The sequence below is a fragment of the Oncorhynchus tshawytscha genome, linkage group LG10 (genome assembly GCF_018296145.1).
Source record: "Oncorhynchus tshawytscha isolate Ot180627B linkage group LG10, Otsh_v2.0, whole genome shotgun sequence".
Lineage (NCBI taxonomy): Eukaryota > Metazoa > Chordata > Actinopteri > Salmoniformes > Salmonidae > Oncorhynchus > Oncorhynchus tshawytscha.
Window position 1 is genome coordinate 53580027 of NC_056438.1, and position 18588 is coordinate 53598614.

At 41.2% G+C, this 18588-nt stretch overlaps 2 protein-coding genes across 3 annotated transcripts; both read right to left on the reverse strand.

Annotated features, from left to right (window-relative positions):
- Positions 1-12: 12 nt before the first annotated feature.
- Positions 13-6164, reverse strand: si:dkey-97a13.12 (CD2-associated protein). 2 transcript variants are annotated; one of them, XM_024435543.2, is made up of 5 exons: positions 5882-6164; positions 5498-5541; positions 4325-4492; positions 814-905; positions 13-610 (listed from the first exon to the last, which is right to left on the reverse strand). In XM_024435543.2, exons 1-5 carry the CDS (start codon positions 5946-5948, stop codon positions 403-405), a joined length of 579 nt encoding a protein of 192 aa, XP_024291311.1. In that variant the 5' UTR covers positions 5949-6164; the 3' UTR covers positions 13-402. The 2 variants fall into 2 exon arrangements, with proteins under 2 accessions (XP_024291311.1, XP_024291312.1); XM_024435544.2 differs by lacking the exon at positions 5498-5541 and having other exon boundaries at positions 5882-6162.
- A 237-nt stretch (positions 6165-6401) lies between these two features.
- On the reverse strand, positions 6402-17764 carry adhfe1 (alcohol dehydrogenase iron containing 1). Its single transcript, XM_024435545.2, has 14 exons — positions 17619-17764; positions 17351-17388; positions 15666-15709; positions 15265-15318; positions 14860-15014; positions 14261-14457; positions 13857-13934; positions 13596-13701; positions 11067-11219; positions 10815-10913; positions 10598-10676; positions 8263-8359; positions 7870-8027; positions 6402-7650 (listed from the first exon to the last, which is right to left on the reverse strand). The coding sequence occupies exons 1-14, from the start codon at positions 17669-17671 to the stop codon at positions 7567-7569; spliced, it is 1395 nt and encodes a 464-aa protein (XP_024291313.1). The 5' UTR covers positions 17672-17764; the 3' UTR covers positions 6402-7566.
- Positions 17765-18588: the final 824 nt, after the last annotated feature.

Genomic DNA, 18588 nt, shown 5'->3' on the forward strand with positions numbered 1-18588 from the left:
GAAGGCAAACAATGATGTAACATTACAATGTATTTTGTTCAAATATAATATATGCAATATGTACAAATTAAAGTGAAGCAGCAGTGCAAATAACAATGGGGTAAAAACAGCTAACAAATAAGGGATCACAGTTGGCTATTAACAGTAGAGAAGAAGACTGACAGAACATGTACTTTGCTGTACTCCATTAATCTCCATGGTAAATAGAGGATAAACATACTCCAGAACAAGTAGTGTAACATGTCACACCCTTATGATTGATATTTCACTATTACCCCAAAATATGACAGCTATAATAGCTCCAGTTTTGTGAAGTTTGTGTTTTGATGAACCTAACAGCCATGGAAACTAACACAGAATAAAGGGCTGCACATACATGATACAATTCTTAGAGATAAACAATCAGTCAGGTTCAAATGCTACATTGATGGAGCAATTTACATCTCCCAGTCCCTGGGCGTCAATCTTCCTCCGGTGGCCCTTGGACAGCACACGGTGCAACAGGCTGGGGGAGCTGTGGGCCGAGCCTGACTTTGAGGAGGCCTCGTGTCCCAGGGCCCGGAAGAGACTCTCTTTCTCATGCCTGGGGACCTTTGGAGTACTACGACCGCTGCATACATAAAGAGGGAAACAAACACAGAGGGTTTCTTGTTGATTCTCATTGACCCAATTTATAGAAGTCCTATTGGATGGGAAAACTGCATACGGTGGTAGTTTTTTGACTATACTGAGGACAACTACAATCAACTAAAGTCAATCCTCTCTGGTTTGTTGGGTGGGGAGGAGGTGAGATAGGATCACAGATGTTCTCACCTTGTGCAGCCACAGGGGGCATCAGGAGCTGCATCCTTGGATGAACTCTGTAACGAGCTTGGATTGGCATTCACTGGCTCATGATCATCACTCTGTAAACCCATACCGAACTCACTTAGACATGCCAAAATTAGACCTGGTCAACGTCCATGATTACATCATCAAGCTTTTGTCCAACAACTAGTTGGGACGGTTTATTTCTGTAGTGTTAATTGCCAGGAAGCTATGTTATATACTGTTGAAGTCGGAAGTTTACATACACTTAGGTTGGAGTCATTAAAACTCGTTTTTCAACCACTCCACAAGTGTCTTGTTAACAAACTATAGCTTTGGCAAGTTGGTTAGGACATCTACTTTCTGTGTGCGTGACAAGCTATTTTTCTAACAATTGTTTACAGACAGATTGTTTCACTTATAATTCACTGTATCAATTCCAGTGGGTCAGAAGTTTACATACACCAAGTTGACTGTGCCTTTAAACAGCTTGGAAAATTCCAGAAAATGACGTCATGGCTTTAGAAGCTTCTAATTTATATCATTTGAGTCAATTGTAGGTGTACCTGTGGATGTATTTCAAGGCCTACTATCAAACTCAGTGCCTCTTTGCTTGACCTCCACAAGTCTGGTTCATCCTCGGGAGCAATTTCCAAACGCCTGAAGGTACCACATTCATCTGTACAAACAATAGTACGCAAGTATAAACACCATGGGACCAAGCAGCTGTCATACCGCTCAGGAAGGAGACGCGTTCTGTCTCCTAGAGATTAACCTACTTTGGTGTGAAAAGTGCAAATCAATCACAGAACAACAGCAAAGGACCCTGTGAAGATGCTGGAGGAAACAGGTACAAATGTATCTATATCCACAGTAAAACAAGTCCTATATTGACATAACCTGAAAGGCCGCTCAGCAAGGAAGAAGCCACTGCTCCAAAACCACCATAAAAAAAAGCCAGACTACGGTTTGCAACTGCACATGGGGACAAAGATTGTACTTTTTGGAGAAATGTCCTCTGGCCTGCAAGCTGAAGAACACCATCCCAACCGTGAAGCACAGGGGGGCAGCATCATGTTGTGGGGGTGCTTTGCTGCAGGAGGGACTGGTGCACTACACAAAATAGATGGCATCATGAGAGAGGAAAATTACAGTGCCTTGCGAAAGTATTCGGCCCCCTTGAACTTTGCGACCTTTTGCCACATTTCAGGCTTCAAACATAAAGATATAAAACTGTATTTTTTTGTGAAGAATCAACAAGAAGTGGGACACAATCATGAAGTGGAACGACATTTATTGGATATTTCAAACTTTTTAACAAATCAAAAACTGAAAAATTGGGCGTGCAAAATTATTCAGCCCCCTTAAGTTAATACTTTGTAGCGCCACATTTTGCTGCGATTACAGCTGTAAGTCGCTTGGGGTATGTCTCTATCAGTTTTGCACATCGAGAGACTGAAATTTTTTCACATTCCTCCTTGCAAAACAGCTCGAGCTCAGTGAGGTTGGATGGAGAGCATTTGTGAACTGCAGTTTTCAGTTCTTTCCACAGATTCTCGATTGGATTCAGGTCTGGACTTTGACTTGGCCATTCTAACACCTGGATATGTTTATTTTTGAACCATTCCATTGTAGATTTTGCTTTATGTTTTGGATCATTGTCTTGTTGGAAGACAAATCTCCGTCCCAGTCTCAGGTCTTTTGCAGACTCCATCAGGTTTTCTTCCAGAATGGTCCTGTATTTGGCTCCATCCATCTTCCCATCAATTTTAACCATCTTCCCTGTCCCTGCTGAAGAAAAGCAGGCCAAAACCATGATGCTGCCACCACCATGTTTGACAGTGGGGATGGTGTGTTCAGGGTGATGAGCTGTGTTGCTTTTACACCAAACATAACGTTTTGCATTGTTGCCAAAAAGTTAAATTTTGGTTTCATCTGACCAGAGCACCTTCTTCCACATGTTTGGTGTGTCTCCCAGGTGGCTTGTGGCAAACTTTAAACAACACTTTTTATGGATATCTTTAAGAAATGGCTTTCTTCTGCCACTCTTCCATAAAGGCCAGATTTGTGCAATATACGACTGATTGTTGTCCTATGGACAGAGTCTCCCACCTCAGCTGTAGATCTCTGCAGTTCATCCAGAGTGATCATGGGCCTCTTGGCTGCATCTCTGATCAGTCTTCTCCTTGTATGAGCTGAAAGTTTAGAGGGACGGCCAGGTCTTGGTAGATTTGCAGTGGTCTGATTATTTCAATATTATCGCTTGCACAGTGCTCCTTGAGATGTTTAAAGCTTGGGAAATCTTTTTGTATCCAAATCCGGCTTTAAACTTCTTCACAACAGTATCTCGGACCTGCCTGGTATGTTCCTTGTTCTTCATGATGCTCTCTGCGCTTTTAACGGACCTCTGAGACTATCACAGTGCATGTGCATTTATACGGAGACTTGATTACACACAGGTGGATTGTATTTATCATCATTAGTCATTTAGGTCAACATTGGATCATTCAGAGATCCTCACTGAACTTCTGGAGAGTTTGCTGCACTGAAAGTAAAGGGGCTGAATAATTTTGCACGCCCAATTTTTCAGTTTTTGATTTGTTAAAAAAGTTTGAAATATCCAATAAATGTTGTTCCACTTCATGATTGTGTCCCACTTGTTGTTGATTCTTCACAAAAAAATACAGTTTTATATCTTTATGTTTGAAGCCTGAAATGTGGCAAAAGGTCGCAAAGTTCAAGGGGGCCGAAAACTTTCGCAAGGCACTGTATGTGGATATATTGAAGCAACATCTCAAGACATCAGTCAGGAAGTCAATGCTTGGGCGCAAATGGGTCTTCCAAATGGACAATGACCCCAAGCATACTTTCGAAGTTGTGGCAAAATGGCTTAAGGACAACAAAGTCAAGGTATTGGAGTGGCCATCACAAAGCCTGACCTCAATCCTATAGAAAATTTGTGGGCAGAACTGAAAAAGCGTGTGTGAGCAAGGTGGCCTACAAACCTGACTCAGTTACACTAGCTCTGTCAGGAGGAATGGACCAAAATTCACCCAATTTATTGTGGGAAGCTTGTGGAAGTCTACCCTACACGTTTGACCCAAGTTAAACCATTTGAAGGCAATGCTACCAAATACTAATTGAGTGTATGTAAAGTTCTGACCCACTGGGAATGTGATGAAAAAAATAAAAGCTGAAATAAATCACTCTACTATTATTCTGACATTTCAAATTCTTAAAATAAAGTAGTGATCCTAACCGACCTAAGACAATGAATTTTTAATGTCAGGAATTGTGGAAAACTGAATTTAAGGCTAAGGTGTATGTAAACTTCCGACTTCAACTGTATCTACACGGTAAGTTCTACACTGTCAAAACATTATTAATCTCTTTTTAGTCCAATATCTGGATGAGCATCAAACCTTAATGAAAGGTTGTTCACAAAACAAAAATATAAAAAACATTCTACATTCCTTTTTTTAATCTTGCTTTTCAGCAGTCAGGGGAAAAACCTTACCTGGTTCAGTCTGGTCACACATGCGGTTGGAAAGTACCCCTCTGCCCCGTTCTGTAGACGCCCGAACCACCACGAGGGCTCATCTCTGAAGAGAACTTGGATGATGTCACCCTGACAGAGTTGAAGTTCATCTGGCCATTGAGGCCTATAGTTGACTGCTGCTACTACCTGAAGGAGAAGTAGTAAGATGCCACTGTAACTCAGTAAGAGACAAAGTACTACTCAAGGAATAGTTGACCTATTTTTGGTTCCAACTTCAAAAAACACTTTAATTTGTTAATGCAAGATAAGAGTTGAGGATGCTCTCTCCCTTTACCTGAGACAACTGAAGTTACAACTCATTGCACTCAGAATATTACATCATGCTACAAATCCTATTCTTGAGATTTAATTAATATACTTAATTCATTAATTGTCTATCTTGATGAACCAACAGGTTACAGAGGCCAAACCCAGCCACTGCGCTTTCATTCAAAATGTCCCCACAGAAGACCAGATAAGAGGATTATCTTGTCTTAAATTACAAGTACTGTATATCCTTACACTGACATCAGTGACATGTAACTTTTGCCAGGAGAGAGACAATACCGTGGACAGTGTATTTGTTGCTCTAAATAAAAACAGTAGTTACTGTACAGTTTATGAGCACAGAAGTTTGATAATAATTTGTTACTGAAAGAGAGGGATAAGAGTCTATCTATGTCTCCTGTTCCTCATGTCTGTCAACAGTCCAAGGCTCTCTGGAGTTGATCTCCTTTAAATAACCAATAGAGAGAGCTATATATAGAAGGTCCTTAGCTGTGATGTGGAAAAAGGAGAGGGGGTCAAGGCCTGCCTAGAGGAGTAGACTACACTGCTTCCCTCAAGTCATTCCCTTATGTCACTTTCTGCTGAGGAAGTCCACCAATCACATCGGACTAATCTTGCTAAATCAATTCTAAGTAGATCTTCTAGCTCTACTGTATACCGTATATTGTTTTCACTGTGTTCATCTTATCATCCATTCATGTTGTTGCTCCATTCCTCTAGTCTAAATGACAACACATCTTGATCCTCTGCAGAACGTCACCCTGACACTGGATCGTTCACATCTGTGCTTGCTATAAATTTGATGTTCTGGTTGCGACTTACTATACATGTAGCTCTATCAATAATGAGAAATCATTAACATACCTTCACTGCTTCCCTAGGCCTGTATCTTGTTCTTGCTCTACAAGCTGATAAAAAAGGGTAGATATGAAGTCATAAAGAGCTGTTAGGCAAGATGACAGCAAAACTATGATAGGCTACTGAAAACCAGTCAATGAAAATACCCTGAAAAAGCAAATAAATGAATCCTCTATGCACAATAACAACCTCAATAAAGACCAGGACAGTATGACAACACGAGACTAGCCCATAATAGAACTGGGGCCATAATGGATCAAGAGTATCAGAGTACTCTAGGATAAGTTACTTCCTCTTCATGCATTCTTATTCATTGTGATTCAAGGCAAAACTGATCCTAAATCAGCACTCATACACTGAGAAACAGAGAGGATTGCAGGTGGTACTCACCTTGTGGGGAGAAGACAGTGGTGAATACCTCAAAGTGCCCATCACTCTGCACGTAGATCTTCTGCATCCTCTCCTGCTGTGTCTGAGACACTGTCTGGCAGCTCCACACTATTGCACGCCGCTTTAAATAACACCAGTGTCACTAATCCCACCGCACAGAAACACAGTAACACATACCCTTTCTCTCCATCACACATACACACCTCACACGCATGTCACACACACACCCTTTCTATCCATCACACACACGCAAGTCGCATAAAGTGTTTCTTCGAACTCGCTGACACCTTTGAATCTATTTTCATCTGCCATCTGTCATTTTGAGTCAAACGAATACGATGACGCGAAACGAATACGATGACGCGAAACAAAACTGAGCTCAACAAAAAGTAAGACTGATCCACCATTAACATTTTAAATCATTGCCATGTAAAAAACAAGTATAATGTACTGCAGAATTTTTTTCTGTCTACTCATTAATTTGTAGCCCACACACAAAAAAAGTGTTCACACATTTAAATGAGCATTAATTAAATCGCAATACTTAATTTATTGAAATTCTTATTTTCTTATTCAGAAAAAATAAAATGTGACATATGCATATATGAACAGGAGTGAAAAAAGTAGAAACATTGCCAAGACAAGCAAAGAAAACTGAAACTAAAATGATTTAATGATTTTAAGGGATCAGAGTCATGTACGTTTTGAATATAAATGATTATGGATCCTAAAATGCATTTATTTTGACATCCAGTTATCAAATCAAATGTATTTATATAGCCCTTCATACATCAGGTGATATCTCGAAGTGCTGTACAGAAACCCAGCTTAAAACCCCAAACAGCAAGCAATGCAGGTGTAGAAGCACGGTGGCTCGGGAAAACTCCCGAGAAAGGAGTTATGTCCTGCTTTACATCAAGACCTAACGATAGCGAGGATTTAGCGTAACTCTATTTCCATGTCAGTATACAGAATCTATCATTAATAAGGATAGATATCATTGCACCCTATTCCCTATATAGTGCACCAGTTTTGACCAAAAGTGAATAGGATGCCAAATGCCATTTGCCATTTGGGATGCAATGATATTCTGTATCATATTGATACCTTAACTTGGCTCTCTTTCTCTCAATGGACCTTAAAAGCTCTCCTAGTGTGCTCTCCTGGGTTAACCTACTTGAAAGCAGCCAGATCAGACTTTCTTAGCATTAGGGCACACTTTACATAACAGTTACCCTGAGTAATCTGGAAACAAGATTTTTTTTTAAATAGTACACTTCTAAGAATGACGCAACACTGTCATAACAATGTAGTCCACTCCAGACCAGTAGTCTATTCTCAAATTAATGAGGAGGGGAACATGACAGCAACGGTATACTATATTGTAGTAAATACAAATCAAAACCAACATTTGAAATCGGGGTAATATACTGTATAATCAAATAAGGAACCTTATCATTTAATTGTATCTATCAATAAAAGGAGGATGGGATGGCAAACCGGTGGGAGGCTATGTCTCAAATGGCACCCTATTCCCTATATAGTGCCCAATGTTTAACCAGAGCCATATGGGTCCTGGTTAAAAGTAGTGTGCTGTATAGGGAATAGCACAGAGTCCTTTGGGCTCTCATCATCTCACACAGGTACAGTATGAGAGTGGGTGATGACGCATAAGAGAGCCAGTCTTAGTACAGCTTCAGGGAGGCCTCAAACAAATTAGTCAAATCTTCCTCTGTGTGTTCCCTAGGAGACAGCTTGGTCACCCTTTCCTGCAAGAGAACATAGTGACACAATCAGGGGCAGACACAGGAAATACCAGTCAGAAAAAGAGACATAGTACATGTAACGAAAAAGGAAAGTAGCACTAGCACACTAAACTCTCCTTGCTTGTGGGTTTATTACCAACATCTGGGCTCAATAGTCTTAAACAGGGCGTGAAAGAACATGTCTTGCACATTTAATGTGAAACATTTCTAATGTGTAGTTACCTGAGGTATTGTTCCTCTCACTAGGTCAGGTATGTCATCCTTGGTGTAGCCGACAGCACTCAGACCGTCCTCTACCTTCAGGTCATAGAGGAACTGTCTCAGGGTGTCGGCCAGGAGCAGCCCAGCGTCCTCCCTCTTGGTGTTGCTCACGTCAGCCCCTGAGGAGAGACATGGAGGGGTGTGAGCTTGACGTCACAAAATCAGCGAGGAAACAATAGTGCCACGCATGCACCTCTTAATGCACCTACAGTGCACTGTCCAGAGCACTGTTTATGGTATAGATTACCATTTGAGACTAAGCCATGGTAAAAGGAAATTACAATTGAGAATATATTTGTGTTAGTATTTAATGACAACACTGTTGGGGGTGTTGTAGAGAAGAGTTGCTGTTACCAAGTATCTCTGCTGCCTCCAGGTGGCGCTCTGGACACATACTGGCAGTGAAGGCAAAGACAGCAGGAGAGGTCAGAACCACAGACAGACCATGAGGCTATGGGACAGAAGAGCAACACATGGGAACTATTAATGCTTGATAGTTAAACTGTGAATGGAGATACATATTTCTGAAACAATATATTTGTTATATACAGTTAGCTGCCAAAATAAAGGAAACACTTCAGTAAATGAGGGATACTAAGTATAATGAACAAAAATATAAACAACAATTTCAAAGATTTTACTGAGTTACAGATCATATAAGGAAATCAGTCAAATTAAATCAGTGAAATTCTAATCTATGGATTTCACATGACTGGGTAGGGGCGCTGCTGGGTGGCTGGTATCAGACGATCCCGCAGGTTAAGAAGCCAGATGTGGAGGTCCTGGACTGGCTACACGTGGTCTGCGATTGTGAGGCCGGTTGGACGTACTTCCAAATTCTCTCAAATGCTATTGGAGGTGGCTTATGGTAGAGAAATTAACATTTAATTATCTGGCAACAACTCTAGTGGACATTCCTGCAGTTCGCATGCCAATTGCGCTCTCCCTCAAAACTTGAGACATCTGTTGCATTGTGTTGCGTGACAAAACGGCACATTTTAGAGTGACCTTTTATTGCCCCCAGCACAAGGTGCACCTGTGTAATGATAATGCTGTTTAATCAGTTTCTTGATAAGCCACACCTGTCAGGTGGATAGATTATCTTGGCGAAGGAGAAAAGCTCACTAACAGGAATGTAAACAAATTTGCTCACAACATTTGAGAGAAATAAGCTTTTTGTGCATATGGAAGATTTCTGGGATCTTTGATTTCAGCTCATGTTTCATGGGACCAACACTTTACATGTTGCGTAAACATTTCTGTTCAGAATATATTGAAAGCAGGTGCTTCCACACAGGTGTGGTTCCTGAGTTAATTAAACAATGAACATACCATCATGCTTAGAGTCAGGCATATAAATGCCCAGTTGCCCAGTATTTTGGCTACTATGGCTAGAAGAAGACATCTCAGTGACTTTGAAAGAGGAGACTCAAAGGAGTATAGGGGCTTTAAAGATTGTGTGTCTCAGTCACCAGATCGCAACCCAATTGAACACTTATGGGAGATTCTGGAGAGGCACCTGAGACAGCGTTTTTTCACCACCATCAACAAGATACCAAGTTATGGGCCTCCCGAATGACGCAGTGGTCTAATGCTAGCTGTGCCACTAGAGATTCTGGGTTCGAGTCCAGGCTCTGTCGCAGCCGGTCGTGACCGGGAGACCAATGGGGCGGCACACAATTGGCCCAGCATCGTCTGGATTAGGGGAGGGTTTGGCCGGCAGGGATGTCCTTGTCCCATCTCGCGACTCCTGTGGTGGGCCGGGCGCAGTGCACGCTGACACGGTCACCAGGTGTATGGTGTTTCCTCCGTCACATTGGTGCGGCTGGCTTCTGGGTTAAGAGGGCATTGTGTCAAGAAGCAGTGTGGCTTGGTTGAGTTGTGTTTTGGATGACGCACGGCTCTTGACCTTCGCCTCTCCCGAGTCCGTACGGTAGTTGCAGCGATGAGACAAGACTACCAATTGGATATACTTTGGGGAGAAAAAAAAGAGGTAAACATTTATTTTTTTTAAGATAAAGAATTATGGAATTTCTCATGGAAAAATGGTCTCGCATCCCTCCAATAGAGTTCCAGACACTTGTAGAATCTATGCGAAGGCGGCCTAACGCCCTATTGAGACACTTACTGTTGGTGTTTCCTTTATTTTGGCAGTTACCTGAAAATATACACTGAGTATACCAAACATTAAGAACACCTTCCTAATATTGAGTTGCACCCTTGATACAAACCGGTGCGCCTGGCGCCTGGCACCTACTACCTACCATACCCCATTCAAAAGGCACTTAAATATTTTGTCTGGCTCATTCACAATCCATTGTCTCAATTGTCTCAAGGCTTAAAAATCCTTCTTTAACCTGTCTCCTCCCCTCCATCTACACTGATTGAAGTGGATTTAACAAGTGACATCAGTAAGGGATCATAGCTTTCACCTGGTCAGTCTATGCAATGGAAAGAGCAGGTGTTCTCAATAGTTTATATACTCAATGTATATATCAAACATGGAACAGAATACCAATGAAAATACATTATATCAGTGTCAAAACTGTGGTTATAGAGATATATAACTAACTATAACTAAATATATTGAATTTTCAATTATATAAAAGGTCAAATTTAACAGACATTTTTCAATAATAAGATTGCTTTATTGGTTCTAAAATGAAGAAAAGGACCAGAATCGCTTTACCACTACAGGGTGATCCACATTGTAGCCCTTAGCCATGTAAGTCTTGACATTTCCAGCAATAGGATAAGACATACCGTGGCTAGAAAATGAACAAAAAGGATCTCATCAGTCACATTAATCATCGTTCACAGGACACACTGTAACTATTCATATAAGGAAGGTGATGCGTGCAGTTTCAATCATTATGAAGGCGTAATGAGCCATATGTTTACTTTACCATAAGTGGACCCCAGCATTTCCAAACCCGATCCCGGCAAACACACTGGCAAGATGCATGCTGGATCTGGCCTTTACATCCTCAGCATCGTTCACCGCCCTTAGAGGGAGAAAGTGAACAGTTAATGATGTCGCCTACATCAGCACTAATAATAAGAAACCACTGATAATAATATTCACAATAGACAGTAGTGATTTTTAGGGGATAAAACTGTGGAATAACTAATGGAAGCCTCATCAGGAAGGCATTTACCGTTTCATGTACTTGGCCACTACATTCAGAGCATGTCTGGACCAGACATCACTAATGGGGTTACTGCCCTGGTAGGCCGGCCGGTTGATGGGGTTGGGAGGGCAGGGGCTGCGCATGTTGTAGGGAAGAGCTGTGTAGGACTCCAGGGCATGGCTGCATAAGGACACACAAAGAGAACAGATGAAGAAAAGAACTTAATCCAACTCCTATTTTTCTAATCAGTCACTTCTATCTGGCACCACCTTGACGTTATAAGAGCACAGAGTGGGGGAAAGGTCAAAGGCCTCTGCAGCATGTCGGTAGAGAGAAGCATGTTGATGAATGAGTTATTTGGCTTATAAGGTTGATAAAAGATGTGAATGTAGCCTTAAAAACATAATAATATGTTACACAGACTGACTGATTGAATGTGATCAATATACACTACTGTTCAAAAGTTTGGGGTCACTTAAAAATGTCCTTGTTTTGAAAGAAAAGCACATTTTTTGTCCATTAAAATAACAGCAAATTGATCAGAAATACAGTATAGACATTGTTAATGTTGTAAATGACTATTGTAGCTGGAAACAACTGATTTTTAATGGAATATCTACATAGGCGTACAGAGGCCATTTATCAGCAGCCATCACTCCTGTGTTCCAATGGCAAGTTGTGTTAGCTAATCCAAGTCTATAATTTTAAAAGGCTAATTGATGATTAGAACACCCTTTTGAAATTATGTTAGCACAGCTGAAAACTGTTGTCCTGATTAAAGAAGCAATAAAACTGGCCTTCTTTAGACTAGTTGAGTATCTGGTGCATCTTCATTTGTGGGTTCGATTACAGGCTCAAAATGGGCAGAAACAAAGAACTTTCTTCTGAAACTCGTCAGTCTATTCTTGTTCTGAGAAATGAAGGCTATTCCATGCGAGAAATTGACAAGAAACTGAAGATCTGGTACAACGCTGTGTACTACTCCCTTCACAGAACAGCACAAACGGGCTCTAACCAGAATATAAAGGCCTTATTCTAAAATGGATTAAATTGTTCTTTTTTTACTCATCAATCTACACACAATACCTCATAATGACAAAGCAAAAACTTTTTTAGATTAAAAATGGAAATATCACATTTACATAAGTATTCAGACCCTTTACTCAGTACTTTGTTGAAGCACCTTTGGCAGCGATTACAGCCTTGAGTCTTCTTGGCTAGGATGCTAAAATGTGAATGTGACCAATAACATTTTATTTTATTTATTTGGGAGGTTAGTCCCATTCTTCTCTGCAGATCCTCTCAAGCTCTGTCAGGTTGGATGGGGAGCGTCACTGCACAGCTATTTTCAGGTCTCTCCAGAGGTGTTAGATCGGGTTCGGGCTCTGGCTAGGCCACAAGTCCGGGCTCTGGCTAGGCCACTCAAGGACATTCAGAGACTTGTCCTGAAGCCACTCCTGCATTGTCTTGGCTGTGTGCTTAGGGCTGTTGTCCTGTTGGAAGGTCAACCTTCGCCCCAGTGAGGTCCTGAGTACTCTGGAGCAAGTATTCATCAACAATCTCTCTGTACTTTGCTCTGTTCATCTTTCCCTCGATCATGACTAGTCTCCCAGTAACTGCCACTGAAAAACATCCCCACAGCATGATGCTGCCACCACCATGCTTCCCCGTAGGGATGGTGCCAGGTTTCCTCCAGATGTGACGCTTGGCATTCAGGCCAAAGAGTTCAATCTTTGGTTTCATAAGACCTGAGAATATTGTTTCTCATGGTCTGAGAGTCCTTTAGGTGCCTTTTGGCAAACTCCAAGCGGGCTGTCATGTGCCTTTTATTGAGGAGTGGCTGCCGTCTGGCCACTCTACCATAAAGGCCTGATTGGTGGAGTGCTGCAGAGATGGTTGTCCTTCTGGAACGTTCTCCTATCTCCACAGAGGAACTCTGGAGCTGTCAGTGACCATCGGCCCTTCTCCCCGATTGCTCAGTTTGGCTAGGCGGCCAGCTCTAGGAAGAGTCTTGGTGGTTCCAAACTTCCATTTCAAAATGGAGGCCATTGTGTTCTTGGGGACCTTCAATGCTGCAGAAATCTTTTGGCACCCTTCCCCAGATCATCTGTGCCTCAACACAATCCTGTGTTGGAGCCCAAGGACAATTCCTTTGACCTCATGGCTTGGTTTTTGCTCTGACATGCAATGTCAACTGTGGGACCTTATATAGACAGGTGTGTGCCTTTCATGTCCAAATCATGTCCAATCAAATTAATTTACCACAGGTGGATTCCAATCAAGTCGTAGAAACATCTCAAGGATGATCAATGGTAATAGGATGCACCGGAACACAATTTCGAGTCTCATAGCAAAGGGTCTGAATACTTATCTAAATAAGATATTTCAGTTTTTTCTAAAACTCTGTTTTCGCTTTATCATTAAGGCGAATTGTGTGTAGATTGATGAGACATTTAAAAAACCATTTTTGAATAAGGCTTTAAAGTAACAAAATGTTGAAAAGGGGAAGGGGACTGAATACTTTACGAATGCACTGAATACAGTATATTTACATACCATAGCACATCAAAACCACTGTTGGCAGCCACCCTCTCGGGCATATGCAGAGTGTGGAGAGGATCCACTATTCCAAGAGTCGGCTTAATGGCTCGGCTGGCGATGCCTGAATAGATGAACCAGAAGACAAGCAAGTCATACTGAGTCATTGAATGAAACATTGCAACATACAGTATGAATTTAATTATCATTTGAATGTGAGGCCAGCAATGCAACTAAGGAGAGAGATAGCTTTGCCCTGACAAAGTGGGTTTTTTTTACCAGTTTTTGCTTTCAGCTTTTCGAAGTCGAAGATCGCAACACCTGTTGTCTCACTGCCAGTTCCTGCTGTTGTGGGAACTTAAGAGAAAAATAGTTGCCATGTGACTAACATGTACAAGTTTAGCCTATATTAGGAAAACTGCATATCTGCACATCCATTCAATTGTTCTAAAAGTGTATGACATATTCATTTCCTCCCTGAGAGGATTTGAGGTGTAGTCTAACAGGAACAGGTGTGCACAACCACCCACAAAAAAAATCTCTCTAATCTATAATAGTCAAAGTAAACACACATTTATATACAGTGTACATACAACAGATTCTAAATTGTTCAGTGTACCAGGGTCAGTTAGTTCCTAAACCTATTAACCTCAGTGTGTATTCGTGACTGGGGGTCATAGTACCTGCGATCAGGGGCTTGAGAACACCTGTAATAGGCTTTGCCTTCCCTATAGGCGCATTGACAAAGTCTAGAAAATCCGCGTCGGGATGGCAGGCATACAGGTTGGCAGCTTTACAGGTGTCAATCACTGAGCCTCCACCCACAGCAACGTAAATGTCAAATGTTTCTTTCTTCGCAAAAGCTATGGCCTCCTTGAAGCTGTATAGTAAAGAGTGAAAGTGATTACTTTATTGATAATTCATCCCATGATTGACTTTTTGATTACGCTTCTCATCTATACATTTACTCCAAATGAGGAAAAACTAGAATCAATATCAAATGTAGTGATGAAATTCCGGTCAATATGTATGACATACCTTAGGTGTAGGTACTGTATGTAGGCTGTCATTGTAAATAAGAATGTGTTCTTAACTGACTTGCCTAGTCAAATAAAATAAAAAAATACAAAGTAATTGAAAAGAAGAATCCCAAATGGCACTCTATTCCCTATATACGGTAGTGCATTTACTTGTGACCAGAGCCCTATGGACCCTGCTCTGTTCAAAAGTAGTGCACTATATAGGGAATAGCTAGGATGACAATTGGAACGCACAGGGTTACCTGGAGTCTGTTGGCTCCACCCGAACATTGTCATAAACTTTGTAGTTAACCCCGTTCTGAACTAGAGACTCCAACACGGCCTCGACAGGAGAGAGCTGAGACAGATTATTGTCCGTCATAAGACACACGTTACGAGCTCCCATGTTCTGAAGATCCTGCCATTTGAAAGAAAATCACAAAATAGGAGAGTGTTATTCACGCCTTAGACAAAATCTTATATGATTCATGTTCAAAGCATTATATGCATTTCAATTTTTAGGCCTGTTCATGTCTCTTCTATTATTGAAACTTTTTACTTGTGAACACAACCCCTTACAATTTAGGAAGAACGATTATATTATGGAAGCATGAGTTGTTTAATATCTTGTCATGAATAGCATCAACAAATAGCAGAGACTTATTTACCATACCAATTTCCCGTGTGACACCCTCTCCATATCTAATGTTTGAGCTCGCCATCTGAAACCAAATAATAACATTAAAAATATGGTTAACGTTGGCCAACATCCCAAGGAAGAATACCGTTGACTACTTTTCATTAATAAAATAGAGAAATAGATATCTTAGAAAAGTGTCAGTCCACTTTTTTTCTTTGCAGTACTTTAGCCTAAAGACTACTTTAAAGCTTTTTAAAAAGGGGTTTTATGCTGAGCCTCATGACAGTAGTTGGAGTATACGGTTGGTTTAACTTTAATTAATAACTGTCATGTCTGCTTATTAGTAGGGCTTATTTAATTATTTTGAAAAGCTTCTGTGGCCATGTCAAAGTCAGATGAGTGAAAATATGGTTAAATAGTTCAAGTTACCTCAAATGCATAATCTGTTTTTCTTCCACAGTCATGTCCTGAAGCTAGAGCACAAACATAACAACTTTAAAACATGTTGTGACAGGGTAAAAAACACACTTTTGTTCCATGTTTCTATGGACCCTAATTAGTGGTACACATGTACACATGCATTTCTTTTTTAAAGTGAGAGTGTACTGTCCTCCTTGAGGTGTTTCTAACCAAAAAAAAGATAGCCAAAATCCATTCAAGAACTGAACCAGAGTCAGGGATAGGTTTTCCGTAAACCTCTGGTTTTAATAGATAAACCGGTCGTCAGTTGACACATTGGTGGGGCTGGCTGCCGGGGTAAGCTGGCGGATGTTAAGAAGCGCGGTTTGGCGGGTCATGTTTCAAGGATGCATGACTCGACCTTTGCCTCCCGAGCCCGTTGGGGAGTTGCAGCGATGAGACTAGCTCGATATTGGGGAGAAATTGTGGGTAAAATAAAAAAAATAAGTGCCAAGGGCCACTCATTGCGGGTCAATGGGAGCGTGGTAGGGTTTGAGTCCATTGTCGGCGTAGGCGGTATGCTTAGGTCCGAGATGGGCCTCAGATTGGGAGAGGAGGCCCGGGTGCTCTTAGTGGGAAAGGAGCAACCCAGCTGTTTGTGTTGTCTTTTTCAAAATCAAATCAAAACAAATTGATTTATATAGTCCTTCTTACATCAGCTGATATATCAAAGTGCTGTACAGAAACCCAGCCTTAAACCCCAAACAGCAAGCAATGCAGGTGTAGAAGCACGGTGGCTAGGAAAAACTCCCTAGACAGGCCAAAACCTAGGAAGAAACCTAGAGAGGAACCAGGCTATGAGGGGTGGCTAGTCCTCTTCGGGCTTCCTTTGAATTCATGGGAGAAATCACCATGTTGCGCAGCGTTGTCCGGGTTTGGCCTAGGTTGGCCGTAAACTGACTTCACTAGTTAAATACAACAACATATTTTTTAAATGTGACAATGAACAACAACCCGTAACCACATTAATAGGTCTACCTCGTGCGGTGGGATGTGTTGATCAACTGATTGATAGGTGTAGGCCTACTGTAGATTGACAAACGTTCCTCTACTGTGGATGCTCGGCAACATGTTTTCGAGCCCTGACTCGCTATAAGTTTATTTTATAATAACTGACTGTTACTGCAATACTGCCACCTGTAGGATGATAATGAGTCCTTGACTTTGTTATAGTTGCAATTATGGAAAATTGCAACCATGTTCACGTCCATCTTCGTCATAATTTATAATTGGCTATGTGGAATTTTGTTCCAGGAAATAATCACTGTCATCTGGTGAGGTTAGCATAGGGCTAACGTGTGCCAGGTGATGGGACCAGCTACAATGTAGCGTTCTTTCATGTATAAATAAATCAACGATTTTAATTGGCTGATGCGCATTTTGACGCGGATAAACTGTTTTATAATGTTCACAATTATGGGCACTGTTTCCTGTTTATTACATCACGTAAGAAAGTAATGAGTGCAACCTAGATACAGATAAATAAAACAGCCCCGGGTGGCGCTAAATCACTAGGTGCATAGAAAACTTGAATGACAGGCAGAACAGAGCTTTTGCACAAGAAGCTGTGTTAGGTGTTACATACATGTTACAATTAACTTAATTAACAATAACGGTGTGTTATAATAAAACAGGTTATTTTAACCAACTACTACCTTGATGGAATGTATGAGAATGGGCAGGGCATCTGCACCTGTAAATGGGGGAAAAAACGTCATTTTCATAAGCAGTGTAATCATTTGACGCAAACCCGCGAGTGAAAATAATTTGGGTTGACGTCGATGCTTGCACTGCCATCTGGCTACTACATAACAAGTTAGGTAGGGGCCTAGCTAAATAAGATAACTACCTTAAGTAACCACTACCTCTAGTGCATTTAACAATCTTGTATTTGTGCATTTTCGCGATTAGGAATCAACTTACGCTGCTTTTTCAAGTTGCCTGAGCAAATGCACAATCCTGTCGCGTCCTGCCATGTTGTCGTTCTTCCTTCGGCTTTTGGGTTTACTTATGAGTTCAACTCGAGGGAGTCGAAGTCTGGATTTGAACTGATACACGAGCGCCCCTTACTGTACCGAATGTGAAAAGATATAGGACATGGGTCAGACCTATGACGTTTACCCAAGGCTCTACCACTCACGTCATGATGAGGAAAGCACAATTTCCATTTATTGTAACAGGCAGTAGAGTTAACATACTGTAAGAGAAAGATGGCCTAGTCCTACTATTCAAAATATCGTTTAGGGTAACCAAAATAGTAATGTTCAATATCAAGTTCAACTCATAGGAAAAGGAGGGCGACTATCAGCTGAAATCACAACCTATCTCCTGTGGGTTTAGATTTATTCACTGCACATCATAGGCCTAAGCTATAACTGCATCCTAGTTTTCATACTTGGATGAATAACAATCAATAATAGCATCTCTGCCCTTTACTGCCAGTGAGTGACAGTCAGGCATGTGATTAGGTAGCCTACATCAAGTGATGTGAGGAAGAGCACTTTAGACAGTTGGCGTCACGCAACACGCAGCCTAACGGACTGTCAACCCCAAAGTTCCCTTACCACATAGGCTGCCACTATTGCGGTTGTCACTAGAGAGTGAAAATGCCCTGAAAAAAAAAAAACGTATTTCCCACCATAGATGTGTGTCACCATGAAATCTCTCACTTTTCATTCATATCTACTTCCGGTGTCCCCATCAATAAAATAGAAATATGTTTTATTATGGCGGTAATTCTAATTCTGTGGTCCCCTTAACCCTGTGACCTCTAATCTTCCACATATACTGTACAACCTGCAAGGTGCCAGCCCAGAGCCATTATTAATGGTTATATACAGCACTGATACCAGACAATCTAAAGGAAGAGACTGTTTATGTGTAGTGTCTGTCT